Raw genomic sequence first — 21,126 nt, 5'->3', positions numbered from 1 at the left:
GCTGGCCAACATGGTGCCCATCCACGAGAAGGGCCGGTTGGATGAGCCAGGGAATTATAGGCCTGTCAGCCTGACCTCAGTGCCAGGCTAGATTATGGAACAGGTTCTCTTGAGTGCAATCACACAGCATTTACAGGATGGCCAAGGGATTAGGCCCAGCCAGCATGGATTTAGGAAGGGCAGGTCCTGCTTGACCAACTTGATCTCCGTCTATGATCAGGTGACTGCCTGGGGGATGTAGGGAGGCCTGTGGATGTAGTCTACCTGAACCTCAGCAAGTCCTTTGATACCATCCCCCATACTGAACTCCTGGCCAGGTTGTCAGCCCATGGCTTGGAGCGGAGCACACTGCATTGGGTTAAGAACTGGCTGGAGGACCGAGCCCAGAGAGTGGTGGTGAATGGTGCCACGTCCAGTCTGCGGCCAGTCACTAGTGGTGTGCCTTAGGGATCAGTGGTGGGCCCTGTGCTCTTTAACATCTTTATTTGTTTTGCTAAACTGTTATCTGGCTCTGCACTTATGCTGAGCATGGCCTACCACCATGTCAGGCTCTAGGCTTGCACTGCCAGATTGCTCACACTGCTCGTCGCTGGCATTGCCACAAATCCCCCTTTTTGTTTTTGTGAGCAATCTGGTCATGGGAGTTATTCTCATCCCATACAAGATGCTACTGCAAACACAGAAGCAAGCAAGGTAAAGCTAAGCTATATAGCAAAAGCAAGAGTTCGGCAGCGCAGCATGTCTAACAGACTGATGTAACCCATGCAAGGCACAAAGCTTAAGCTGAACTAGTTACAATGCTCTACAGAGTTGGCATAATACATGGTCAAAGATAACAAACATTGTAAAGAAGAACTTAGATCTTAACTGTTCCGATCTTTACATTTCACTCCTCTTATTGACAGAGAAGACTTGATTATGCCTGGACGCATTGCACACAGAGATTGAGGCACAAGTGCAATCCTTAGCACTGTCTTTTACAATCTGCTTTAGGATTATGTTGGATCTTTATTTTCTCTAGGATGGTCAAAAATCATGAATTGTTTAATGGTAGCAAGATTTCATTAATCTGTAAAGGTAGATCTGGCCAGGCTCTAGCTTCACAGACAGAAAACTTGCAGGCAAGCAACAAGAGCTTCATTGCATTGCCCAATATAAAATTACACTGAATAATGTGTTTTTGCTCTTCCTAGCAATTCTAATCTCTAATATTCACACAACAGTTAAGCAGTCACGACACTCAGTTATAAGTTAGATGCTTTCTGTTAACATCTTGGTTTATCGTGACCGCCGTTGTGGTCAGTGCTAAGCAGGTTTGCTGATTGTCATTTCCATGACAGTTGTGCCATGTTCGTGCTGTCTTGTGGTAAAGGATTACAGCACATTGCAAAGTTGATGTTTCTAGGGTTACAACACTTCTAGGGTTGATGTTTCTAGGGTTACAGCATTTCTAGGGTTGCCATGAGCTAATTTTTTGCTATGGGGTATTCTCTCTTTCCCCCCCCTTTTTTTTTTTTTTTTTTCTTTTTTTTTTTTTTTTTAATAATCTCTACTAAGCAAAATGCAAAGATGAAACTGCATCCTCTAGGATGTCTACATTCAGAGGCACACTTAGTTAACAAGAGAGAATACAAAGTTATCAAGCAACCACAATATTCAGTCCTAATTCACATGATGCTGTGGTACATTCTTCTGATTGATGCTGTTTGATCCCAGATTATCATAGCAGTTATTGTGATCGATGTTTGACTGCATGGGAAATGCTGTGTCCTTATGGTCTTGATTCTTCTGCCGTTGTTTATTGCGATGACTGCAGTTAGCAGAAAAGAAGGCTCGAGGTGACCTGATCGTGGCCATCCAGTATCTGAAGAGAGCCTACAAGAATGGTGGGGAGGGACATCCTAGCATGTCAGGAAATGACAGGACTAGGGCGAATGGAACAAGGCTGGGGATGGGAAGATTCAAGGTGGATGTGAGGAAGAAATTCTTCACTGTGAAAGTGGTGAAGCCCTGGAATGGGTTGCCCAGGGAGGTGGCTGAGGCCCCATGCCTGGAGGTATTCGATACCAGGCTGGATGAGGCTCTAGCCTGCCTGATCCAGTGTGAGGAGTCCCTGCCCATGGCAGTGGTTGGAACTAAATGATCCTTGTGGTCCTTTCTAACCCTGACTCATTCCACGAGTCTATGGTTCCACATATTTGGTAACTAATTTTGACTGGGTTTTGTTTGTTTTTAATGTGAGCTAGTTTTAAATTTTTAATTAATTTTCAGTTTAATATTTTAATATTTTTTAACCTATTTTTAATAAATCAGTTTCATTTTTTATTTTGTTTTGATTTTCTTTTATTATATTTTCTTTTTTCTTAATTTTTAGTTATAATTTTCTATTATGAATTTACTAATTATATGTTTAATATTTTTACTTTTAATCTATATTTTTTGTTTAATCTTTCATTTTTTATTTTTGTATTTTAATTATTTTTATACTGTTTTAATGTATATATTTTTTTCTTCATTGCATTTTATTATTTTTTTTACCTGCACTTTTTAATTATTTTTGTTAACTTTTTTGTTTTGTTAATTTTAATCTAATTTGGATTTTTTCTAATTAATTTTTTGTTATTATTGTATTTTAATTTTACTTTGTTCTTTAAATTTTTATTATTATTTTTAACTTACTTTTTGTAATTTTAAAATTTATTTCTTTTTTGCCTTCTTTATTATTAGTTTTATTTTGTTATTGTAATTTTTTAATCTGTATTTTAATTTGTTATTCTAATCAATTTTTTATTTTCAATTTTTTTAGCGTATTTTTATCTCGTTTTTAATATTTTTGATCTTATATTTTTTATTTTAATTAACTTCCTTTGCATGTTTGTTTTATTTAATGTATTTTTATTTTAATTTTTGCTTTTTTAATTATATTTTTTAACCTTTTCTATTAATTCTTTATTATTTTTAATTGTAATTTTTTTTTTGTTTTATAGATTTCTTTGTTTGTTTTAATCTAGTAGTTGTGATAATCCTTATTTTTATTTTTTGCTAACAATTCTTATATTTTTTTGTTAATAGCTATTCTGTGTTATTAATCCTTATGATTTTTTAATGTGTCATATTTTGTTTTTAATATTTCATTTTATTGTTGCTCGTCTTTCTATTATTCTGTTATTTAGTACTCTATTTTTTGTATCCAGAGTTTTTGTACTTTTTGTTATACATTTCTATGTTTAAGTATTTTTGGTTTTGTACTTGTTACCTTTTTGTTTACCTTTTTTTTTTTGTACTTTTTGTATTTTTTCTAGTCTATGTCTAAGAAGGAAATATAAAGACGTTACCTTAGCTAAGGAATACTTTTTAAAATGAATACCTATTTACTACAAACCTTAACTATATTACATGGAGCTCCTTTGAAATGCCTAGGCACACAACTAAGGAGGTTCGAACCAAAAGAAAATCTTACAATGTGAACTCATTACTAAGTAGGTATACCTTGCTACAATTACTATGTATTAAGTATCTGTAAATACCAAATGCTTACCATTCATTATGCTTACCAGGAAAACTTAGCAAAACTCTAAATAACAAATCTCTTAAGGACATTACAATCAGAAATTAAGAAATTAGCACTGTAGCTTTAAATCAGAGCAGGGCTTTGGTCGACTAGAATCGTGCCAGAAAATCCTTCCTTTTCTGGGGGTGGGGGTAGGGGTGGGTTGGGAGTGGCTAGCAAGATGTACCCTAGTTGCTATTGTTTCTGTATTAGGGTCTTAATGATTTGCAGCCTATCGTGTCTGAGCAACCATTGTTCCACCCATACTGGATTGTCTGTTTTCCATTTTAATTTGAGGGTTGGTTGCTGACTAGTAGCCGCTACAGAGAAGGAATAGTAACGTGTTTTGCTCCTAGCTAACTTAAGGCATCTTAGCCCAACAGAGCAACTGGTAGGGTTAACACATACAGCGTTACAATTATTGATTTGCCATAATTAAAAGCTAATTGCACTGGCTGTTTGCTAACCCAGGTTGTTTGGATACCTTTTAAACCCGTGACTTCAGCATTTGCCCTGAGCAATGGCTAGTGACCATTCCATTTATGACGAGGTATAATGATGACATCATCCCCAGTATCCACAATCATTGAAAATTGTATGAAAATTGTATACTTTGTCTACAAGGGTGTCTTGACAATTACAGTCTGTTCCAGTTTTCCCTTGTGGACTTCTAGGGCTAATAAGGTATTGGGCATATCGGTGGAACCCAAGCCTTCTTGCCGTCAGATCCTGTTTGAAGTTTTAGGCACTCGGGACTCAGATGGTATTAGCTGAGCAATTTCTGTCCCAACAAGAGTGCTAACAGGAGGGGCAATGGTATAGAGCATAATTTTCATAGCCCAGTCATAATCAGTATCTATTGAACCAGGAATTATAAGGATGCCCTGTCTAAAGGTAGACGATCTGCCAATTAACAGAGCACAGGGTCTGTGACCCAAAGGACCATGCCAATTGAGCTCGACAACACTTTGTGGATTCAACAGTGATATGCGGCTGTTGTCAGGTCCGCTATGTGCTGCCAGAGGGGGCTGCGGGGGGGGGGGGGGGGGGGGAGGGAGGGAGGGCGCGGTCCAAGTACCCTGGTTTGGTGTCGTCATGCGGGGTGTACTTGCGCTGCGGGAGCAGCTTCCCTGCCTACAACAATCTGGAGTAAAATGATTAAGTCTGTGACACTTTGGAGTCTGTCCATCAGTCAGGCACTTTGCTTTAAGGTACCTAGGTTGCACAGAAGCACGATGATTTCCACCCAGGTTGTTTGCCTTGTGCAGTGGTCGTACTGGTGGTTTCAGGACTGCTTCTATGGCTATGGCTAGATACATTGCTGTTTGTCGGTGCTTCATTCGTTGTTGTGTCCAGCAGTCATGAGACAGTGGCACCTTTCCTCCAGTACAGCGGGACAGTTCCCTGTCCCTCCCACCTCCTGATTGTCCTATCGGAACTCGATTGGAACCTCCATGAGAGTGCTATACTCTGCTGATAATGTCTCGAATGTAGGAGGCGGGGGGGGGGGGGGTAGTGCAGCTGAAACTGCTGGGGGGAAGGGGCCACTGGTGCGGGCTGTTCCTGCTGCTGCCATGGGGGCGACCACTGCCGGTGTCAGTGCTGGTATCTGCAGTGCGTCGGTTGATGCTGCCTTGATCAGAGCCGCCGGTACTCGCGGGGGCCATGGGGGGTCACGGGAGCCATCACCAGGAGAACTGCCGGGGTGTGGGGCGCCGCTGGGGTGGGTGCTGCTGGGCTGAGGGCCACCGGGCTGAGCACTGCTGGGGTGGGAACCACCACCGGGGTGGCCAGGGCTCGCGGGAGGGGTGTGGTCACAAGAATGACGCAATCGCGAGCCTCCAAGCACTCCATTATTTTTCTAACAGCAGTTGTAGGGCAGAGTTGGCACTGTCCGGCCTCCCAGCATCAGTCCTCTTGGCTTCCAAGTCCAAGCCGTCGCTGGCGGTATTAGTGGAAGGTGTTGATGAAGGGGATTGAAAATGCCGAGCCATAGGTTTTGCTGCTTTTTTATGGCTTTCTCTGCTGGGTGCGAATGGCTGTGGTGGTGTCTAATAAACATGGTGTGCTCGCCAAGATGGTGGATGTGGTGTCTTCTTTGTCTAATTCCTAATGCGTAGTGACCTCCATTTTGATTTTGCGTGCCTTGTCAGTTCGATCAGGATTCGCTTCTGCCGCTATTGACGTGGCAGGAGCAGATTTTTCCGTGCAAAAGGATGGTAATAAGAGAGCCGTGATTTGTGTAGAGGGAGGAATAGCGGCCAATTGAAATTTTGCGGAGGATGCTGATGGAGCGGCAGACGATGTGCAGGGGGGGGGGGGGGGGGGGAGGGCGGGGGTGCCTTTCGAGTCTCCCTTTTTTGTCTCGCTTAGAATCAAACGCCGCAGCAGCTGAATCGGGAGTAGACTGCTCTGCTTTTTTTGATTGCAATGTATGTGACGATCCGTCACATGGTGCTATAGTGAAAAGCTGCTTTTTTAAGTATTTAGCACCTCATCCCACAGCTGGGTTGCAATTTCGTCCCGTGCTTCGGAAGTAAAAGCTTATTTGCCATGGGGATGATTCTGGGCCCAGGGTAATAGCCCTTTTAAGATCCCAGAATCGCCAGTAATACCTCTCATGGAGAGGATAGTTTGGAGGGTGTTTAGCACAGCCTCTTCTGTTTGGTGGTGTGCTTCCCCATGCCCGTCCCCAGTCGCTCACAGGGCCAGGGTGAGATTCACTTCCTTCTCTGAGCATGCGCTGCTAATTTTTCCAGCACCGGGGCAGTGCTAGTTCGACCGGCTTTCCGTATCGCTCGGACGTACCTCTTTATGCTGAGTCGAACACCATCATACTCTGAGGATCCCGAGGATTCATGTATATTTGGGCGCCAGATATCGGGACAGAGATTGGAGTCAATACAGCTGACCAATATGATGAAGTATTGTTCCTTTATTGTTCCAGTATTGCCGGCCTATGGTGCAGGCCTATGGTGCGAGTATAGCACAGTAAAGTAAAGCATAGAAGAAAAAGAGAAAGGAAAGGCAGAAGTGCGTAGCAAGGGAACTTCTACAACTTACATAAACTCGGAGTGCCTTGTTGGCATGGCTTCATTGGTTCCCTATGAGTGACCACACATTGCACTCTTATAGATTATTGGTCCAACTGCTAACGACACGCGAGGTTTGATGATGCAGGTGCATGTCCTGTTGTCCCAAGATAACTGTCTGTGTTTATAGCTACCAGTGCCCTGTTTTAGTTACATGCTCCAGGCACAGCACTGTATTGCTAAACTGCTAGCTGGCTCTGCACTCATGCTGGTCATGGCCTACCACCATGTCAGGCTCTAGGCCTGCACTGCCAGATTGCTCACACTGGTCATTGCTGGCATTGCCACAGTAACATCTGCTGAATGGACAGCCAAGATGCTTCCCACACCACTACCGTACTACCTGTTAGTTGTCTGTCGTCTACATACCTAAGCTTAAGTGGGTGGGTGGTAATAGTGTTGTTTTATTACATTAAGTAGAGCCCAAACTAGCCATTTGCTGCTTGTCTAGTTTCCATCTTATCAAGGATAGGGGATTTCAGTATACAGGCTCACAAGTTTTCACTAATCTGGAAAAACATGGAAGTCTTTACATGCTGGGTGGGAATGCTTTATTTATGGATATTTTAGGTATTTCCTTGAAACTCTTCTTATTGATGGGAAATGCTGTCAGCTTTCTATTCAGCCATCAAGGCTAAGCTAAACACCAGTGAAGTCACTCCTGTTGATCTGGGGGAGAATTGAGTCAGGGCTTTGTGAGTTCCCAGGATCACAGGATATTAAGGGGCTGGAAGGGACCTCTGGAGATCATTGAGCCATCAGATATGAATAAAATGCTTTTGTAGAAGCAGCACCCTTAATTTAATATCCAGATGTGTAGATCCAATTACTCTTCAGAGTGCTTTTCATTATGTAAATGGTCAGTCCTTTCATTGTGCTGGAACAAATTAGTCCTCTGAAGTTTGCAGGGCTTAAATGAAACATTCAAATTCACCAATTGCTGTATATGTGCTATACCAGAGCCCAGGAAAAACATTTCTAAAGCATCTTTCAAACAGCAGATGCATCTCTGTGCCATGAAAAATAAGTACACACTGGTCCAACATAAGAATCTGTATCTTAAATGTCAGTTCCACATCCATGGCATTAGTAAAATTGTAAGCAAAGTTGGCCAAAGACTCATAGAGATGCACACATTTAAAACTGTACACTATTTTTTAATGCAAAACTATTTTTATTAAGTTTTAAACTGTGGGTCATACCATCATACCCTTTAAACATCATAATCTTCTCTTCAGAATTTACCTTGCCCAGTTCTGCAGTCACTTCTGCTAACACTAATTGCTCCCTTACACATTTTAGGCCAAACTGCTTTAGACAGCATGAACTCTTAACTCAAAAAGAGGTCCTGGAATGTTCATGCAAGTATCATCGCATATGAAAGATCATCAATTGCTAAACAGGAAAAAGGTGATAGGTAGTTTTTTTCGGCTGTCACCAGCTGAGTATAGAAAGAGACAGATGTGCTTATCATCTGTGGATGCATATGTGCATGTTAGACCAAGTGAACTTGATCATGCACTTTGCATCCCTTTCTCTTCCTTCCTTTTTCGTCTACATTTATAAACTCTTTAATTTCTGAGCAGAGATATAGCCCTCATTTCTATCTCTACCTTAGCCACTTACTCTTATTTATAACATCATTATGTCCATATAGGTAGGCCATGGAGAAGGATCTTCACTAGTGAAGTCCTTTACTAGTTGAAATGATGTAAAGAAGGTGGGTGAGGCAGATGACAGAAGACTGGGAGAGGACATTTTTAAGTCCCTGTACTGGAGACATCAACATGAAGAGTAAGTAACTGATCAGTAATACTCTCAACAGAGATTATAAAAAATGCAGCAATAATGGACAATTTGAACATTACAGCAAAACCAAGTCAACAAACAATTAGGATAACAAGTAAGTGGACTTGTTCTATAAATCCAACATTTGCAGTGTACAACTTTGGTGGCAACTTCGGTAGCTATATTAATATTCTTTTAGAACTGGGCTTTAGCAGCCAGAGTAAATCCAGTTTGCATATACAGCAGATCAGATGGGTATATCTGATGTTGCAGCAGATCTCCAAAGCCTGATCAAGACTAAAACTAAAGGAGTGTCTCTAGACTCTTAGATTCAGTCTATTTTCTAGCTGTGAGTGGTGTCAAAATGATATGAATAAGTAACTACACTTATCCACTAGACCTTAGTCATGCTTGCAGAGTTTGCTCTACCTTAGTGACAGGAAGGTCATTCACCCTTGGAGGAAATGAAGAGCAAGTCTGCTCCATTCCTAGTTGTTATGTGTTGCAAAAAGACGGGTTAAAGAATCTAATGAGCAGAATTCACCAGCTGAGAAAGCAGCACAATACTAGATTTGTCCTTCCTCTGCAAGGCATGTATGCTTTTACAAGCAAGCACCTCCAGCAGATACGTGGCAAGATGTTAGAGAGGGTTAGCTCTGTTTCTGTATAATTAGGCTGAGTAGTAGCAGCCTTCCTTATGTGGAGCTGCACAATGCATTGTCATATCCCGTGTCCGCTCCAAAAGCATCTTGTCTTGTTTCATTTGCTTGTTTGTTTCTACCTTTTCCAGCTGTTACATTTACCAGAATGCTTTGTAGTTGTGGTACAGAGCCTGATCTTGAAAATTATGACATCTACAATATGAATGTCAATTTACCAGTCTGGTCATTTATCTCAAGATGAAAGAAATAACTAAGAAATCAATTTAACTTCATTTCATTTTGGAAGGTGCTGTGTACAAGGACTCTGTACATTTTTAAAGGGATTGCTCTGAAATATCTTGGAAGCAAGACAATTTCCATTCTGCACTGGAATGAAAGTCTGGATGACAGTATTGCCTGCCATTCCAAATACTTTTGAGTACTATCTTCATCAGCTCTATGCTTACTTAACTTCTGTGACGTCTAGGTCAGAATTTTACAAAACATGTAAGTAAATAAGACAGTTGTTCTTGATGACTTATTCCGTACACTCAAGGACAGTCAAAGCACATTATTTCTGACATGCACTCAAAAAGATGCATCAACATTTCAGTTAAAGCAAAAGAAAAAACACCGTCTCATCCATGTATTTTACCTTTTTTCAATGCACAGATTAACATAAGTCTGGACTCAGACCTTAGTGCAGAGATCTGTTGAGTAGGCTTTCCACAGGAAAGCTATCAGATAAATAACTGATTAATATTTATTTTTTATCACTTTGTAGTGGTTTGAACCTTAACTGGGAGTTAAAAGCCTAGATGGGGAAAAGGCTGAGAATCTCTCCTCCACTCCCCCCTCCTCCCTCCAAAAAGAGAGGGGGGAAAAAAAAGGGTAAGGAGCAAATCCACTAAAGAATAATACAAAACCAGTCTTTCTCTGAGAAGGTGCAGAGGCAGCAGGGAGAAGGATCAAGTCCGACCACGTGGCAGAGGAGCAGGAGGGCAGCAGCAGTGGCTCTCATCCAGCAGAGGCAGGAGCCAAAAGGAGAGCCAACAGCTATGATGTCCTGCTTTTTATACCCTAGCTGGGCAGGGAGCGGTGAGTGGAAGAGTCTCAGCTTCCCAGGGGAAAATGCAAGCTCTCCACCCTGCTTTGGTTTTTTTGTTTTCAGAAAAGGGCATTAACCCACCACACACTGAAATAAGGAAAATGGGTTTCAAACAAACTATTCCAACTCTGTACAAGAAGAAAATAAAATGCTCATTGTTCTGTGGTAGGAGCTTATTTAAATTCCAATAAATTAAAATCTGGATCTTATCTAAGAAAATTTCAAAGTCTATATGTTCTTGCTGATGAATGTCAAGGAAAACCTTCTTTCACAGAATCTTGGCACTCAAATTAGAGGTTTTTCAATAAGTTTGCCTTAGATTTAAATAATGAATTAACATGTGGATATTGTAATCACAAGATATTAACGGTCGGAAGGGCCCTCTGGAGATCATCAAGTCCAACCCCCCCTGCTGGAGCTGAACCATTGAATGTAGCACAGATCACACAGGAATGCATCCAGATGGGTCTTGAAAGTCTTCAGAGAAGGAGACTCCACAACCTCACTGGGCAGCCTGTCCAGTGCTCTGTGACCCTCAGAGTGAAGAAGTTCCTCCTTGTGTGGAGGTGAAACCTCCTGTGCTGTAGGCCACACCTTGAGTATAGGCCACTCCTCGAGTACTGTGTCCAGTTCTGGGCCCCTCAGTATAGGAAGGATGTTGACTTGCTGGAACGAGTCCAGAGAAGGGCAACAAAGTTGGTGAGAGGCTTGGAACACAAGCCCTATGAGGAAAGACTGAGGGAGCTGGGATTGCTCAGCCTGGAGAAGAGGAGGCTTAGGGGTGACCTTGTCACTCTCTACAACTACCTGAAGGGAGGTTGTAGACAGGCTGATGATGGTCTCTTCTCTCAGGCAGCCAGTACCAGAACAAGAGGACACAGTCTCAAGCTGCGCCAGGGGAGGTTCAGGTTGGATGTTAGGAAGAAGTTCTATACAGAAAGAGTGATTGCCCATTGGAATGGGCTGCCCAAGGAGGTGGTGGAGTCGCTGTCATTGGACATGTTCAGGAGGAGACTTGATGGGGTACTTGATGCCATGGTTTAGTTGTTTAGGTGGGTTGGATTGGTTGAAGTGTTGGACGTGATGATCTTGAAGGTCTCTTCCAACCTGGTTTGGTTTATTCTAAATAAAGGTTTATTCTAAATAAAGTTTCTATCCATTGCCCCTTGTCCTATGACAGGGTGCAACAGAGAAGAGCCTGGCGTCTCCTTCTTGACACCCAGCCCTCAGATATTTATAAACATTTATTCAATCTCTTCCCTCCTCCAGACCAAAATGCCCCAGGGCTCTCAGCCTCTCCTCATAGGGCATGTGTTCCAGTCCCTCAATCATCCTTGTATCACCTCCATTGGACTCTCTCAAGTAGATCCCTGTCCCTCTTGAACTAGACACAATATTCCAGGTGTTTGAAGAGCTGCATTGAAATTATTAGTAATTAATCCAAATTTTAAAATGCACACTTTTTTCTTTTACTTCTCTGAAGTCTTGGATTTAAGTATGCAGGTGTTATTGCCACTAGTTCTGAGTCGCTGGTTTCATGTTCATTTTTATGAAGCACAGAACAATACCTGTCAGAAAACCTTCAGCTACTGTCTTTGTAAGGCCTTATTTTGATTTTTCAAGAGAGAGTTTTCAACTCAGTCTTTGTCTTGATTTGATGAAGTAAAAGTGGGGGAGACTTATAAGGCGAGAAACGGTTTGCTACTATACTGCAAAATGCACTGCAAATTGTTTGTTCTTCAGTAGACTCATCTTGATGCATAATCATAGCAAAGTGAAAGAGAGGAGAGTCTCAATCTCTGCTTGCACAAAGTTGCTGGAAAAATTTCTGTCTGCTAGCAGTTTTTCTCCAACACGCAGAATGGTACAACTACACTAATGCTAGGCAGTCTGCTTCTGCTAATTCAAATGCTCTGATGATTCCTCATACAGTAGGAGTAGGAAGATTATTTTTGTATATATGTAGGTTAGAGGGTATACTCTAATCAGGCCCTGTGAAGCTTATGATGGAGCCCTTATGGCTTGCTCCATCACCTGTTTTTCTTGGACAAGTTGAGAGCAGTTCAATTACAGGATACTGCTCAGCCCTCGCTCATTTTGTCCATCTTTCCTTTGCAGTGTCTGAGTTGAAATGCCCACTTCCTCTGTCTTCCATGATAGAATAGAATGGAATAGAATAGAATCGAATCAAATAGTATAGAATAGAATAGACCAGATTGGAAGAGACCTTCAAGATCATCACATCCAACCTATTATCCAACCCATCTAAAGAACTAAACCATGCAACCAAGCACCCTATCAAGACTCCTCTTGAACACCTCCAATCACGGTGACTCCACCACCTCCCTGGGCAGCCCATTCCAATGGGCAATCACTCTCTCTGTGTAGAACTTCTTCCTAACCTCCAGCCTAAACCTCCCCTGGCGCAGCTTGAGACTGTGTCCTCTTGTTCTAGTACTGGCTGCCTGGGAGAAGAGACCAACCTCTGCCTGTCTACAACCTCCCTTCTTGTAGTTATAGAGAGCAATAATAGAATAGAATGGAATAATAGAATTAACCAGGTTGGAAGAGACCTTCAAGATCATCACATCCAACCCTTCAATCAATCCAACCCACGTAAACAACTAACCCATGGCACCAAGCACCCCATCAAGTCTCCTCCTGAGAAACTCTAATCATGGCGACTCCACCACCACCCCAGTCAGCCCATTCCAATGGGCAATCACTCTCTCTGTATAGAACATCTTCCTAAAATCCAAACGAAACCTCCCCTGGTGCAGCTTGAGACTGTGTCCTCTTGTTCTAGTACTGGCTGCCTGGGAGAAGAGACCAACCTCCCTTCAGGTAGTTGTAGAGAGTGGTAAGGTCACCCCTGAGTCTCCTCTTCTCCTGGCTAAGCAATCCCAGCTCCCTCAGTCTTTCCTCATAGGGCTTGTGTTGCTAACCCCTCACCAACTTTGTTGCCCTTCTCTGGACTTTTTCCAGCAAGTCAACCTCTTTCCTAAACTGAGGAGCCCAGAACTGGACCTAATACTCGAGGTGTGGCCTAACCAGTGCAGTGTACAGGGGGAGAATGACCTCCCTGCTCCTGCTGGCCACACTGTTCCTGATGCAGGCCAGGATTCCATTGGCCCTCTTGGCTGCCTGGGCACACTGCAGGCTCATGTCCAGCCTACCATCGACCAGTACGCCCAGGTCCCTCTCCACCAGGCTGCTCTCCAGCCACTCTGACCACTGCCTGTAGCACTGCGTGGGGTGCTGTGGCCAGTGTGCAGAACGCAGAGGTGCTAGGGCTCAACTGAAAGAAGCCTGGGCTGTCCTGAGTGATCACTGAAACAGAGTGGCAGCCAGGCAAGGTATCAAATGCTGGAGCCTACTTATATTGAAGCTAAAGATAGCCTCATACAAATGCCTTGAACAAACCCTCTGAAGCATTCAGCATCCTGATATTTCCTTCCAGGAGTGTGTGGTGGGTTGAAAATTCCCCCCAGCATTAAATTGTCAGACCAGCTCAGTTGGAAGCAAATGAAGCTGTATTTGCAAGCAAAACTGCAATCTAAAATGAAATGCAATGACCATGCACGAAATAGGCAAAATTTACACATATTTACAATTTATTAACACAAGACCCCCCCGGGACAAAATCCAGGGGGCTAATAATAGCTTCCCCACTCCCTGCTCCCTACCCCCCCCCATACATGTTGGAGGAGAGAGACGAGCAGAGGGTTGTTTTGTTAGTACTTAGCCAAAACAAAGCAATGCAGCCAAGGTCAGCAAAGAGCCAGCAAAAGCACCAGCCAGAGCGAGGAAGCCAAAAAGAGAGTAAGACAGTTTACAGAACTGGCTTATATTGGTAATTTGTACAATGGGATTGTTTAGAACTTATCATTATCTTCCTTTTTACATCCAATGGTGAGTTATTTACATTCTGCCACTTTCTGTTCATGATCTGTGGAAAATTTTCTAGGCATAGCCTGACACTACCACAGAGTGCTAGCTGTTTCCCTCTAGAGCCTCCAAGGAAAGTGGTTCAGTCAGCATGAACTTGGTCTTACTGTCAGCTCAAGATTGTAGATACACTGTGTGGCTCTGCATCAGTGAAGCAAGAATTCAAAGGCAAGAATATGAAAATGCTGACAGACTTAGAAGTCACAGTCCCTCTGTGGTAAAACTCTTGCTCATTTAGTCTTTACACCTCTGTAATTTGGCACTAAATCTGTCAAAAGAGTTGTAAAATCGGCACGACAGTGGAATGGAGTGCCAATGTGGCATACCATACCACAGCGAGAACAGCACTCCTGAATTAATGAAACTTACTGACTTCAGTGACATTTTGTAATGTACCATCCTAATAACTCTGTATACACCACAACATGAATTTCAAAGAACTCCTGACATCCAGCTCTCAGATATTTACAAACATTGATTAAATCCCCCCTCAGTTTTCTCTTCTCCAGACTAAAAAGCCCCAGGGCTCTCAGCCTCTCCTCGTAGGGCACATGCTTCAGTCCCTTAATCATCCTTGTATCCCTCCATTGGACTCTCTCCAGTAGATCCCTGTTATTCACTACTTTTTTTTCTTAAGAACCGAAGAACACCAATGCCAAATACACTGCCTTGATTTGTACTTTTACTAGATTAACTCACACTTTGGTAATCTTACCTGCTTGTCTTGTAAACCTAAATGGTTTGTGTTTGTTTATTTACCATTCTTTATTTATCATTATCTCTTTATATTTTCCTGCTGCATTCTCTCTCATCTGCATCAAATGGAGATTTCACCTAAATTGACAAGTTTGTTCTGCTTAAGATGATTCATAATAGCCACATGTTTACATCCCACAAATTTCCAGACATAGGCTTCATAAGCGGAAAACAATCATAAACTTGAGCAGCATTTTTCTCTGGCTTTCCACAAGAACCTTTTCCTCTTTGTCCCATCCATACAAACACCTGTGAAATCAAAGTCCTGGTTTACTAAGGCTTGAAGTTATTACCCAGTATGAGTACATATTAATAATCTCTACCTTTGTACAGATTTTTTGGAACTTGGCATGTATGACCACAACCATTGGAGCAGCATTTCTTCACTCCAGAACATTCACTATCAGATTCACAGCTTTCAACACAGGCAGCAGCAAAACCACTGGCCTTCTCAGGTGCTGGGCAGTCCCCTTGCTTCACAGACAGGATGTACTTCAGGAATTCACAGCTAGTCAGGCATTCATAATTCTTCTTGGGGAAAAGAGGCTAAAAGGGAAAACAAAAAGAAGTTTATAAACATTTTCAATGGGAACAAAATCAAAGAAGAAAACAAAAAAAAAAGTTAAAAAAAAAAAAAAAAGGAAAAGAAAGTTGTACATTTTCCAAGTCGTCCTAAAGAAAAATATTTACATTTTGAGCTTTTCCAAGACTATCCCTAAAATATTTTATATTTAAGCCACTTCTAAACAAAAGGCTTTACATGTATAGAATGATGAATTCCCCTCAAGTATGACCATGTGCCTTCCTCATCTTGAAATCTAGCTTTCTCCAGTCTGGACAGCCCCAATTCTTTCAGCCTGTCTTCGTAGAAGATGTGTTCCAGCCTTCTGATCATCTTTGTGGTAGTCCTCTGGATACGCTCCAGGAGTTCTATGTCTTTCTTGTGTTGGGAATGCCAGAGATGGGGTTCTCCAGATGATGTCTCGCCAGAGCAGTGTGGCAGAATTGCCTCTCTCAACCTCCTGCATGTCTTTTTGGTGAAATAAGTTCTTTCTAGTGGTACCAGATGTAGGTGTTATTAACTCCAAATAATGTCACTATATTCCAAGATCATATGTCTTACAAAGAGGAACCGTTGCAAGTCTACAGACATGTTTCAGCTGCAGTAAATGCTCTTAATCATGTGGGTTTTTTTCTTTATACTATGCTGCGAAGCTTGACCCTAGATTGCATAGTTTGAATCTCAGTTCTGTGTAACCACTGCAACAGAGGTTGAAGGTGAAGACACGGTTGTACAGTACTTGAAATAAGGTGGATTTGCTAACAGACCAGTGAACATTGTCTGTTTGTGTAGGAATAGTGCTCAAACCTCTGCTCAGTTTACTCCATAGCTTGATGGTATAGTTTCTCACTTGGGAGAGCAATGTGTCTGCCCAATCTTTAGGCTAGTCATCAAAGAGAAGATTTAACTTTCTGTACTTTAGTGTGGCTCTTTGGTCGGTGTCTCTAGGATCTGGTGACATGGTGTTAAATTATATTAGGACCTACATTCGGTAATGTGTAAAATAGAATGGCATTTAAACAAGTGAGGCAATTGCTTTCTGCAGTAAGATATACTGAAAATATTTCTTGTAATATAACCGTGGCTTGGAATGACCTTGCTCTAACACAGCACCTCAATGACAAAATCATGTTCTCCAGAAAACTGTATTTTTAAAGCCTATTATTAACTTCCTATAGGCAGAAGTAATGGGGTCATTTGTGTTTTTTTCTGTTTCACTTCCTGACACTTCTCTGCCTCTTGATTCTTCCTAGTGCCTGGAGCCCTGCAAAGAGTCCTGGGACCTGAAGAAAAACCATTGCCAAAGCTTCTGTGAGGTATGTCAGTCCAAGGGCACCCTTTCTGACTTTGATTTATCTGTGTCATTTAAATTACTGGCTTCAAGGAGACAACTAACAAACATGGAATTTTTATACCATTCACATTAATTTGAATGTCTGTACATATAAGAATTTAGCCATGTTAAGTTTGAGGTTGTAGTGTGATGGGCTTTTTTTTGTTGTTGTTTATTTGTTTGTTTGTTTTTTTTTTAAACCAAATTATTTATTTCAGCTTGAAGATTTAAGACTTGATTCAGCCACACTTGCATAGCTTCTCCCCGAAGATGCTGATAAATCTCTCCTGTAAGATGCTATTTCTACCACATGCTCGTCTGTCTTTTGTGTGTAAGAAAGAATGTAATTGTTTAAAAATATCATTGTGTGAAAATCTTTGTGCAGGGTAGCCAGAAAAGATGACTTTCCTGTATGTGAAATTCAGTCCAACTTTTCTAAAAGTGTATCTCTCCAGGAATAACCAAATTGTGGACTCATAGTTCAGAAGACTGCTATGAAAATACAGAATTATTCCGGAACAAGTCTTTGTTTGAGAATAACCTTGTGAATAAAACCTAGATTGGTTAAACCAGTAAAAAAAAATAATAACTTTTTAATTATTAAAAACATTGCTTGATTGGTGGAAGTCAGCTCTACAGTTGTTAAGTGTTTTTAGTACAAAAGGGAAATACCATTTGAAAAGAAAGTTGCTTTATTATAACTAAATCGATATTGAGATACAACTTTATTCTAAAGTCTAGAAGTGTCTTTATGAAAGTTTTCAGCTTTTTCTATGAAAAGGTAGAAGTGACCTGAATTCATTCATTGATCTTGTGGATATACTGATTAAACTCCTACCTCATCACTATGGGGACTCCTGTTTTCTGGTACAAGAGCAAGTCTTAAATGGTTTTAAACATCATGAAAATTACTAGGAAAGGCTTTAATTTAAACTTAAATATATAGGTAGATCTAACTACATGTTGGGATTACTGATCTATGTAGTTACATGAGAAAAAGTAAAAAGTGCTCATGAAGTAAATCCTTGTAAAATTAACCCAGATTAATTGCTGCTTCATATACAAACTCATGCACAAAACTCAAAGGTAGTGTAATAAAGGAGTCTTAGTGGATCTAATTTAGGTCATTCTCACACACTGGTTCTCACTCAGTCTGTTTGTTTCCAGATATGGGTGAAAATACATGCAAAATTTGTTTAAAATGAAAACATTTGTAGAACACTGTTCTATTGTAGTTGAAAACAGGGAGCATCCCTCTTTGATGAGTGTTTTGTGGCTGAAGCTAAATTTAGAACTTCAAAGGACCATAATGAAGACCAGCACATTTAGCAGCTAGCTGAAAAATGAGCTGTGAAATAGGGTGAGGAGGAGAGACCTTGAGGACTTATTATGCCTCAGGGAACTATAAAGTTTTTAATTAAGTAGCTGCAAATTTGTGACGTTTTAAGATTTGAAATTAGCTTCACACACAAAAAAGCATGGGACCATTTTCCTTTCTCTCAGATTCATGTATGTTCCATAGACACTGACTGAATTTAATGAGACTGTTTTATTTTGAGAGTGTTTTTAATCTTTCTGTATTCTGTAAAAAATCCTGGTAGCAACAGTTTAGCTTTGTGTATTCTCAAGGTCTCTGTTTGGTATGTTACTTCTCTCTACTGAATGAACATACTAACGTCAAAGGAACTTTGTGTGTGAAGAAAAGGTGACAGTTGACCTGACTCCTCTTTTTTCCATTATATTGAATTTCCTGCTATAGCTTCTTAACTACCTAACCACAGGATTGGGTGCATTCCAATGGGGATAATAACAGGACTGTGTGTCCAGGAATTGTTGGGGGCAGTAGGAGATATAAGGACCACCCGTTTTGGCAACCCTTAAACTGGTTAAGCTGTAACTCTCAAATGCATCCTTAAAAGCCTGATTTAAAAATTCTGGAATGTTCTCCAGGACAAGGTGAGAGGAAGTAACTTAGTGGCATGTTCTTGGACCACAGTGACTCTGGAGAATTAAACTGATATGTAGTCAGTGAAACAGTAAAAATAACAGGTAAACGATTTGATGATAGAAGGAAGTTGCAGAATTTCCATGAATAGTTGGATGGAAGGTGGGCTATAATTCCTATGCAAGCTTGAGAATCTGTAAATCAGCTCTGTCAGCATGGAAGGTTTTTGGTTGCTCAGAGATAGAAAGGCAGGCTATAGATAACCCTAGTTGCATGGATTGTCTATCTACAGTTCCAGTGATCAGTTTGAGGGAATCACTTCATCTGGTTTTGCACCAAGCTAAATAAAGCCCCAAATAGAAGAGAAGATGAAATCCCTATGTTGCATACAGTGTTGTCCAGGGTGCTAGATGTTCTTTTTACTACAGGCTTAAGTGAACCTTGCAAACATCTTTGAGTAGTATGTGCTATAAAATGTCTATGCTTTATCTATGACCTGATTTCTCAATGGACTAGCATTTACTTTGATCTTTAATCACCATATTTAAGGCTTAATCTGTACTTTCACTGATCATTTTATCAGAAGTTCTGTTTCAGTTGTATGAAGAATTCTAAGATTACTCATATGCTGGCAAGAACATAAAGATGCTGCAAAACCTTCTCTTGGCCAACTCAGTTCAAAGAGTATAATGAAAGGAGATTTCACTGATTTATCTAGAGGGGCATTACATCAGATAATGTGGTAAAACTATTATGAAGTACAGAGGGATGAATATGGGAAAGGCATCAAAAAAGGACTGACCATTGCTTCAATTGTGCTTTGGGAATGATTTTAATCTGTCATTGAGCAACTTTGTATCCAGCCAATGTAAGGAAAAGAGGGGAAAGCAAGCAGATAAAGCAGTTTTATTACATTGAAGATGGTGGTCTTACTTGAGGGGAATTTGTCATTCTATACTTGTAATGCCTTTTGTTTAGAAGTGGCTTAAATACAAAAATTTTTAGGGATAGTCTTGGAAAACCTCAAAATGTAAATATTTTTCTTTAGGACGACTTGGAAAATGCACAACTTTTTTTTTTCTTTTATCTTTTTTTTTTCTTTTATCTTTTTTTTAAATTTTATTTTAATTTTTTCTATTCTTTTTCTTTTCTTTTATCTTTTTTTTCTTTTCTTCTTTGATTTTGTTCCCATTGAAAATGTTTATAAACTTCTTTTTGTTTTCCCTTTTAGCCTCTTTTCCCCAAGAAGAATTATGAATGCCTGACTAGCTGTGAATTCCTGAAGTACATCCTGTCTGTGAAGCAAGGGGACTGCCCAGCACCTGAGAAGGCCAGTGGTTTTGCTGCTGCCTGTGTTGAAAGCTGTGAATCTGATAGTGAATGTTCTGGAGTGAAGAAATGCTGCTCCAATGGTTGTGGTCATACATGCCAAGTTCCAAAAAATCTGTACAAAGGTAGAGATTATTAATATGTACTCATACTGGGTAATAACTTCCAACCTTAGTAAACCAGGACTTTGATTTCACAGGTGTTTGTATGGATGGGACAAAGAGGAAAAGGTTCTTGTGGAAAGCCAGAGAAAAATGCTGCTCAAGTTTATGATTTTTTTTCCGCTTATGAAGCCTATGTCTGGAAATTTGTGGGATGTAAACATGTGGCTATTATGAATCATCTTAAGCAGAACAAACTTGTCAATTTAGGTGAAATCTCCATTTGATGCAGATGAGAGAGAATGCAGCAGGAAAATATAAAGAGATAATGATAAATAAAGAATGGTAAATAAACAAACACAAACCATTTAGGTTTACAAGACAAGCAGATAAGATTACCAAAGTGTGAGTTAATCTAGTAAAAGTACAAATCAAGGCAGTGTATTTGGCATTGGTGTTCTTCAGGTCTTAAGAAAAAAAAGTAGTGAATAACAGGGATCTACTGGAGAGAGTCCAATGGAGGGATACAAGGATGATTAAGGGACTGAAGCATGTGCCCTATGAGGAGAGGCTGAGAGCCCTGGGGCTTTTTAGTCTGGAGAAGAGAAAACTGAGGGGGGATTTAATCAATGTTTATAAATAAAAGGCTCTGCTGCGGCTCGGGGGGTTCACTTCGTCGGGCAGCTTCCTCGAGACAGCACCCAGACCAGCAACCGCCGGGGACCAGCCGCTGCTCTCCTTTTCGGGCTGCGGGAATCGCCATCGCTGCCGAGTTTTTAGCCGCGGGGAAGGAGCAGCCGCTCTTTCACGTGGTCAGACTCGTGGTCCCAGCGGCGGGAGCGGCTGAATTTAAAAGGCTCTGCTGCGGCTCGGGGGGTTCACTTCGTCGGGCAGCTTCCTCGAGACAGCACCCAGACCAGCAACCGCCGGGGACCAGCCGCTGCTCTCCTTTTCGGGCTGCGGGAATCGCCAT

General features: G+C 41.2%; 1 protein-coding gene across 1 annotated transcript in view; it reads left to right on the top strand.

Moving 5' to 3' along the window:
• Positions 1–21,126, top strand: part of ANOS1 (anosmin 1) — a 188,819-nt gene that overhangs the window by 93,274 nt on the left and 74,419 nt on the right. The window contains exons 3-4 of the mRNA XM_068141783.1: positions 16,699–16,761; positions 19,955–20,177. Coding sequence (XP_067997884.1) covers positions 16,699–16,761; positions 19,955–20,177 — 286 coding nt within the window. The remainder of the gene's footprint in view (positions 1–16,698; positions 16,762–19,954; positions 20,178–21,126) is intronic.

Source organism: Melanerpes formicivorus, unplaced genomic scaffold (assembly GCF_026170545.1).
Source record: "Melanerpes formicivorus ecotype bairdi unplaced genomic scaffold, bMelFor1.0.p_v2 SCAF_1, whole genome shotgun sequence".
Lineage (NCBI taxonomy): Eukaryota > Metazoa > Chordata > Aves > Piciformes > Picidae > Melanerpes > Melanerpes formicivorus.
The sequence above is the reverse complement of the archived record's forward strand: the minus strand, read 5'-3'. Positions and strand labels throughout refer to the sequence as shown.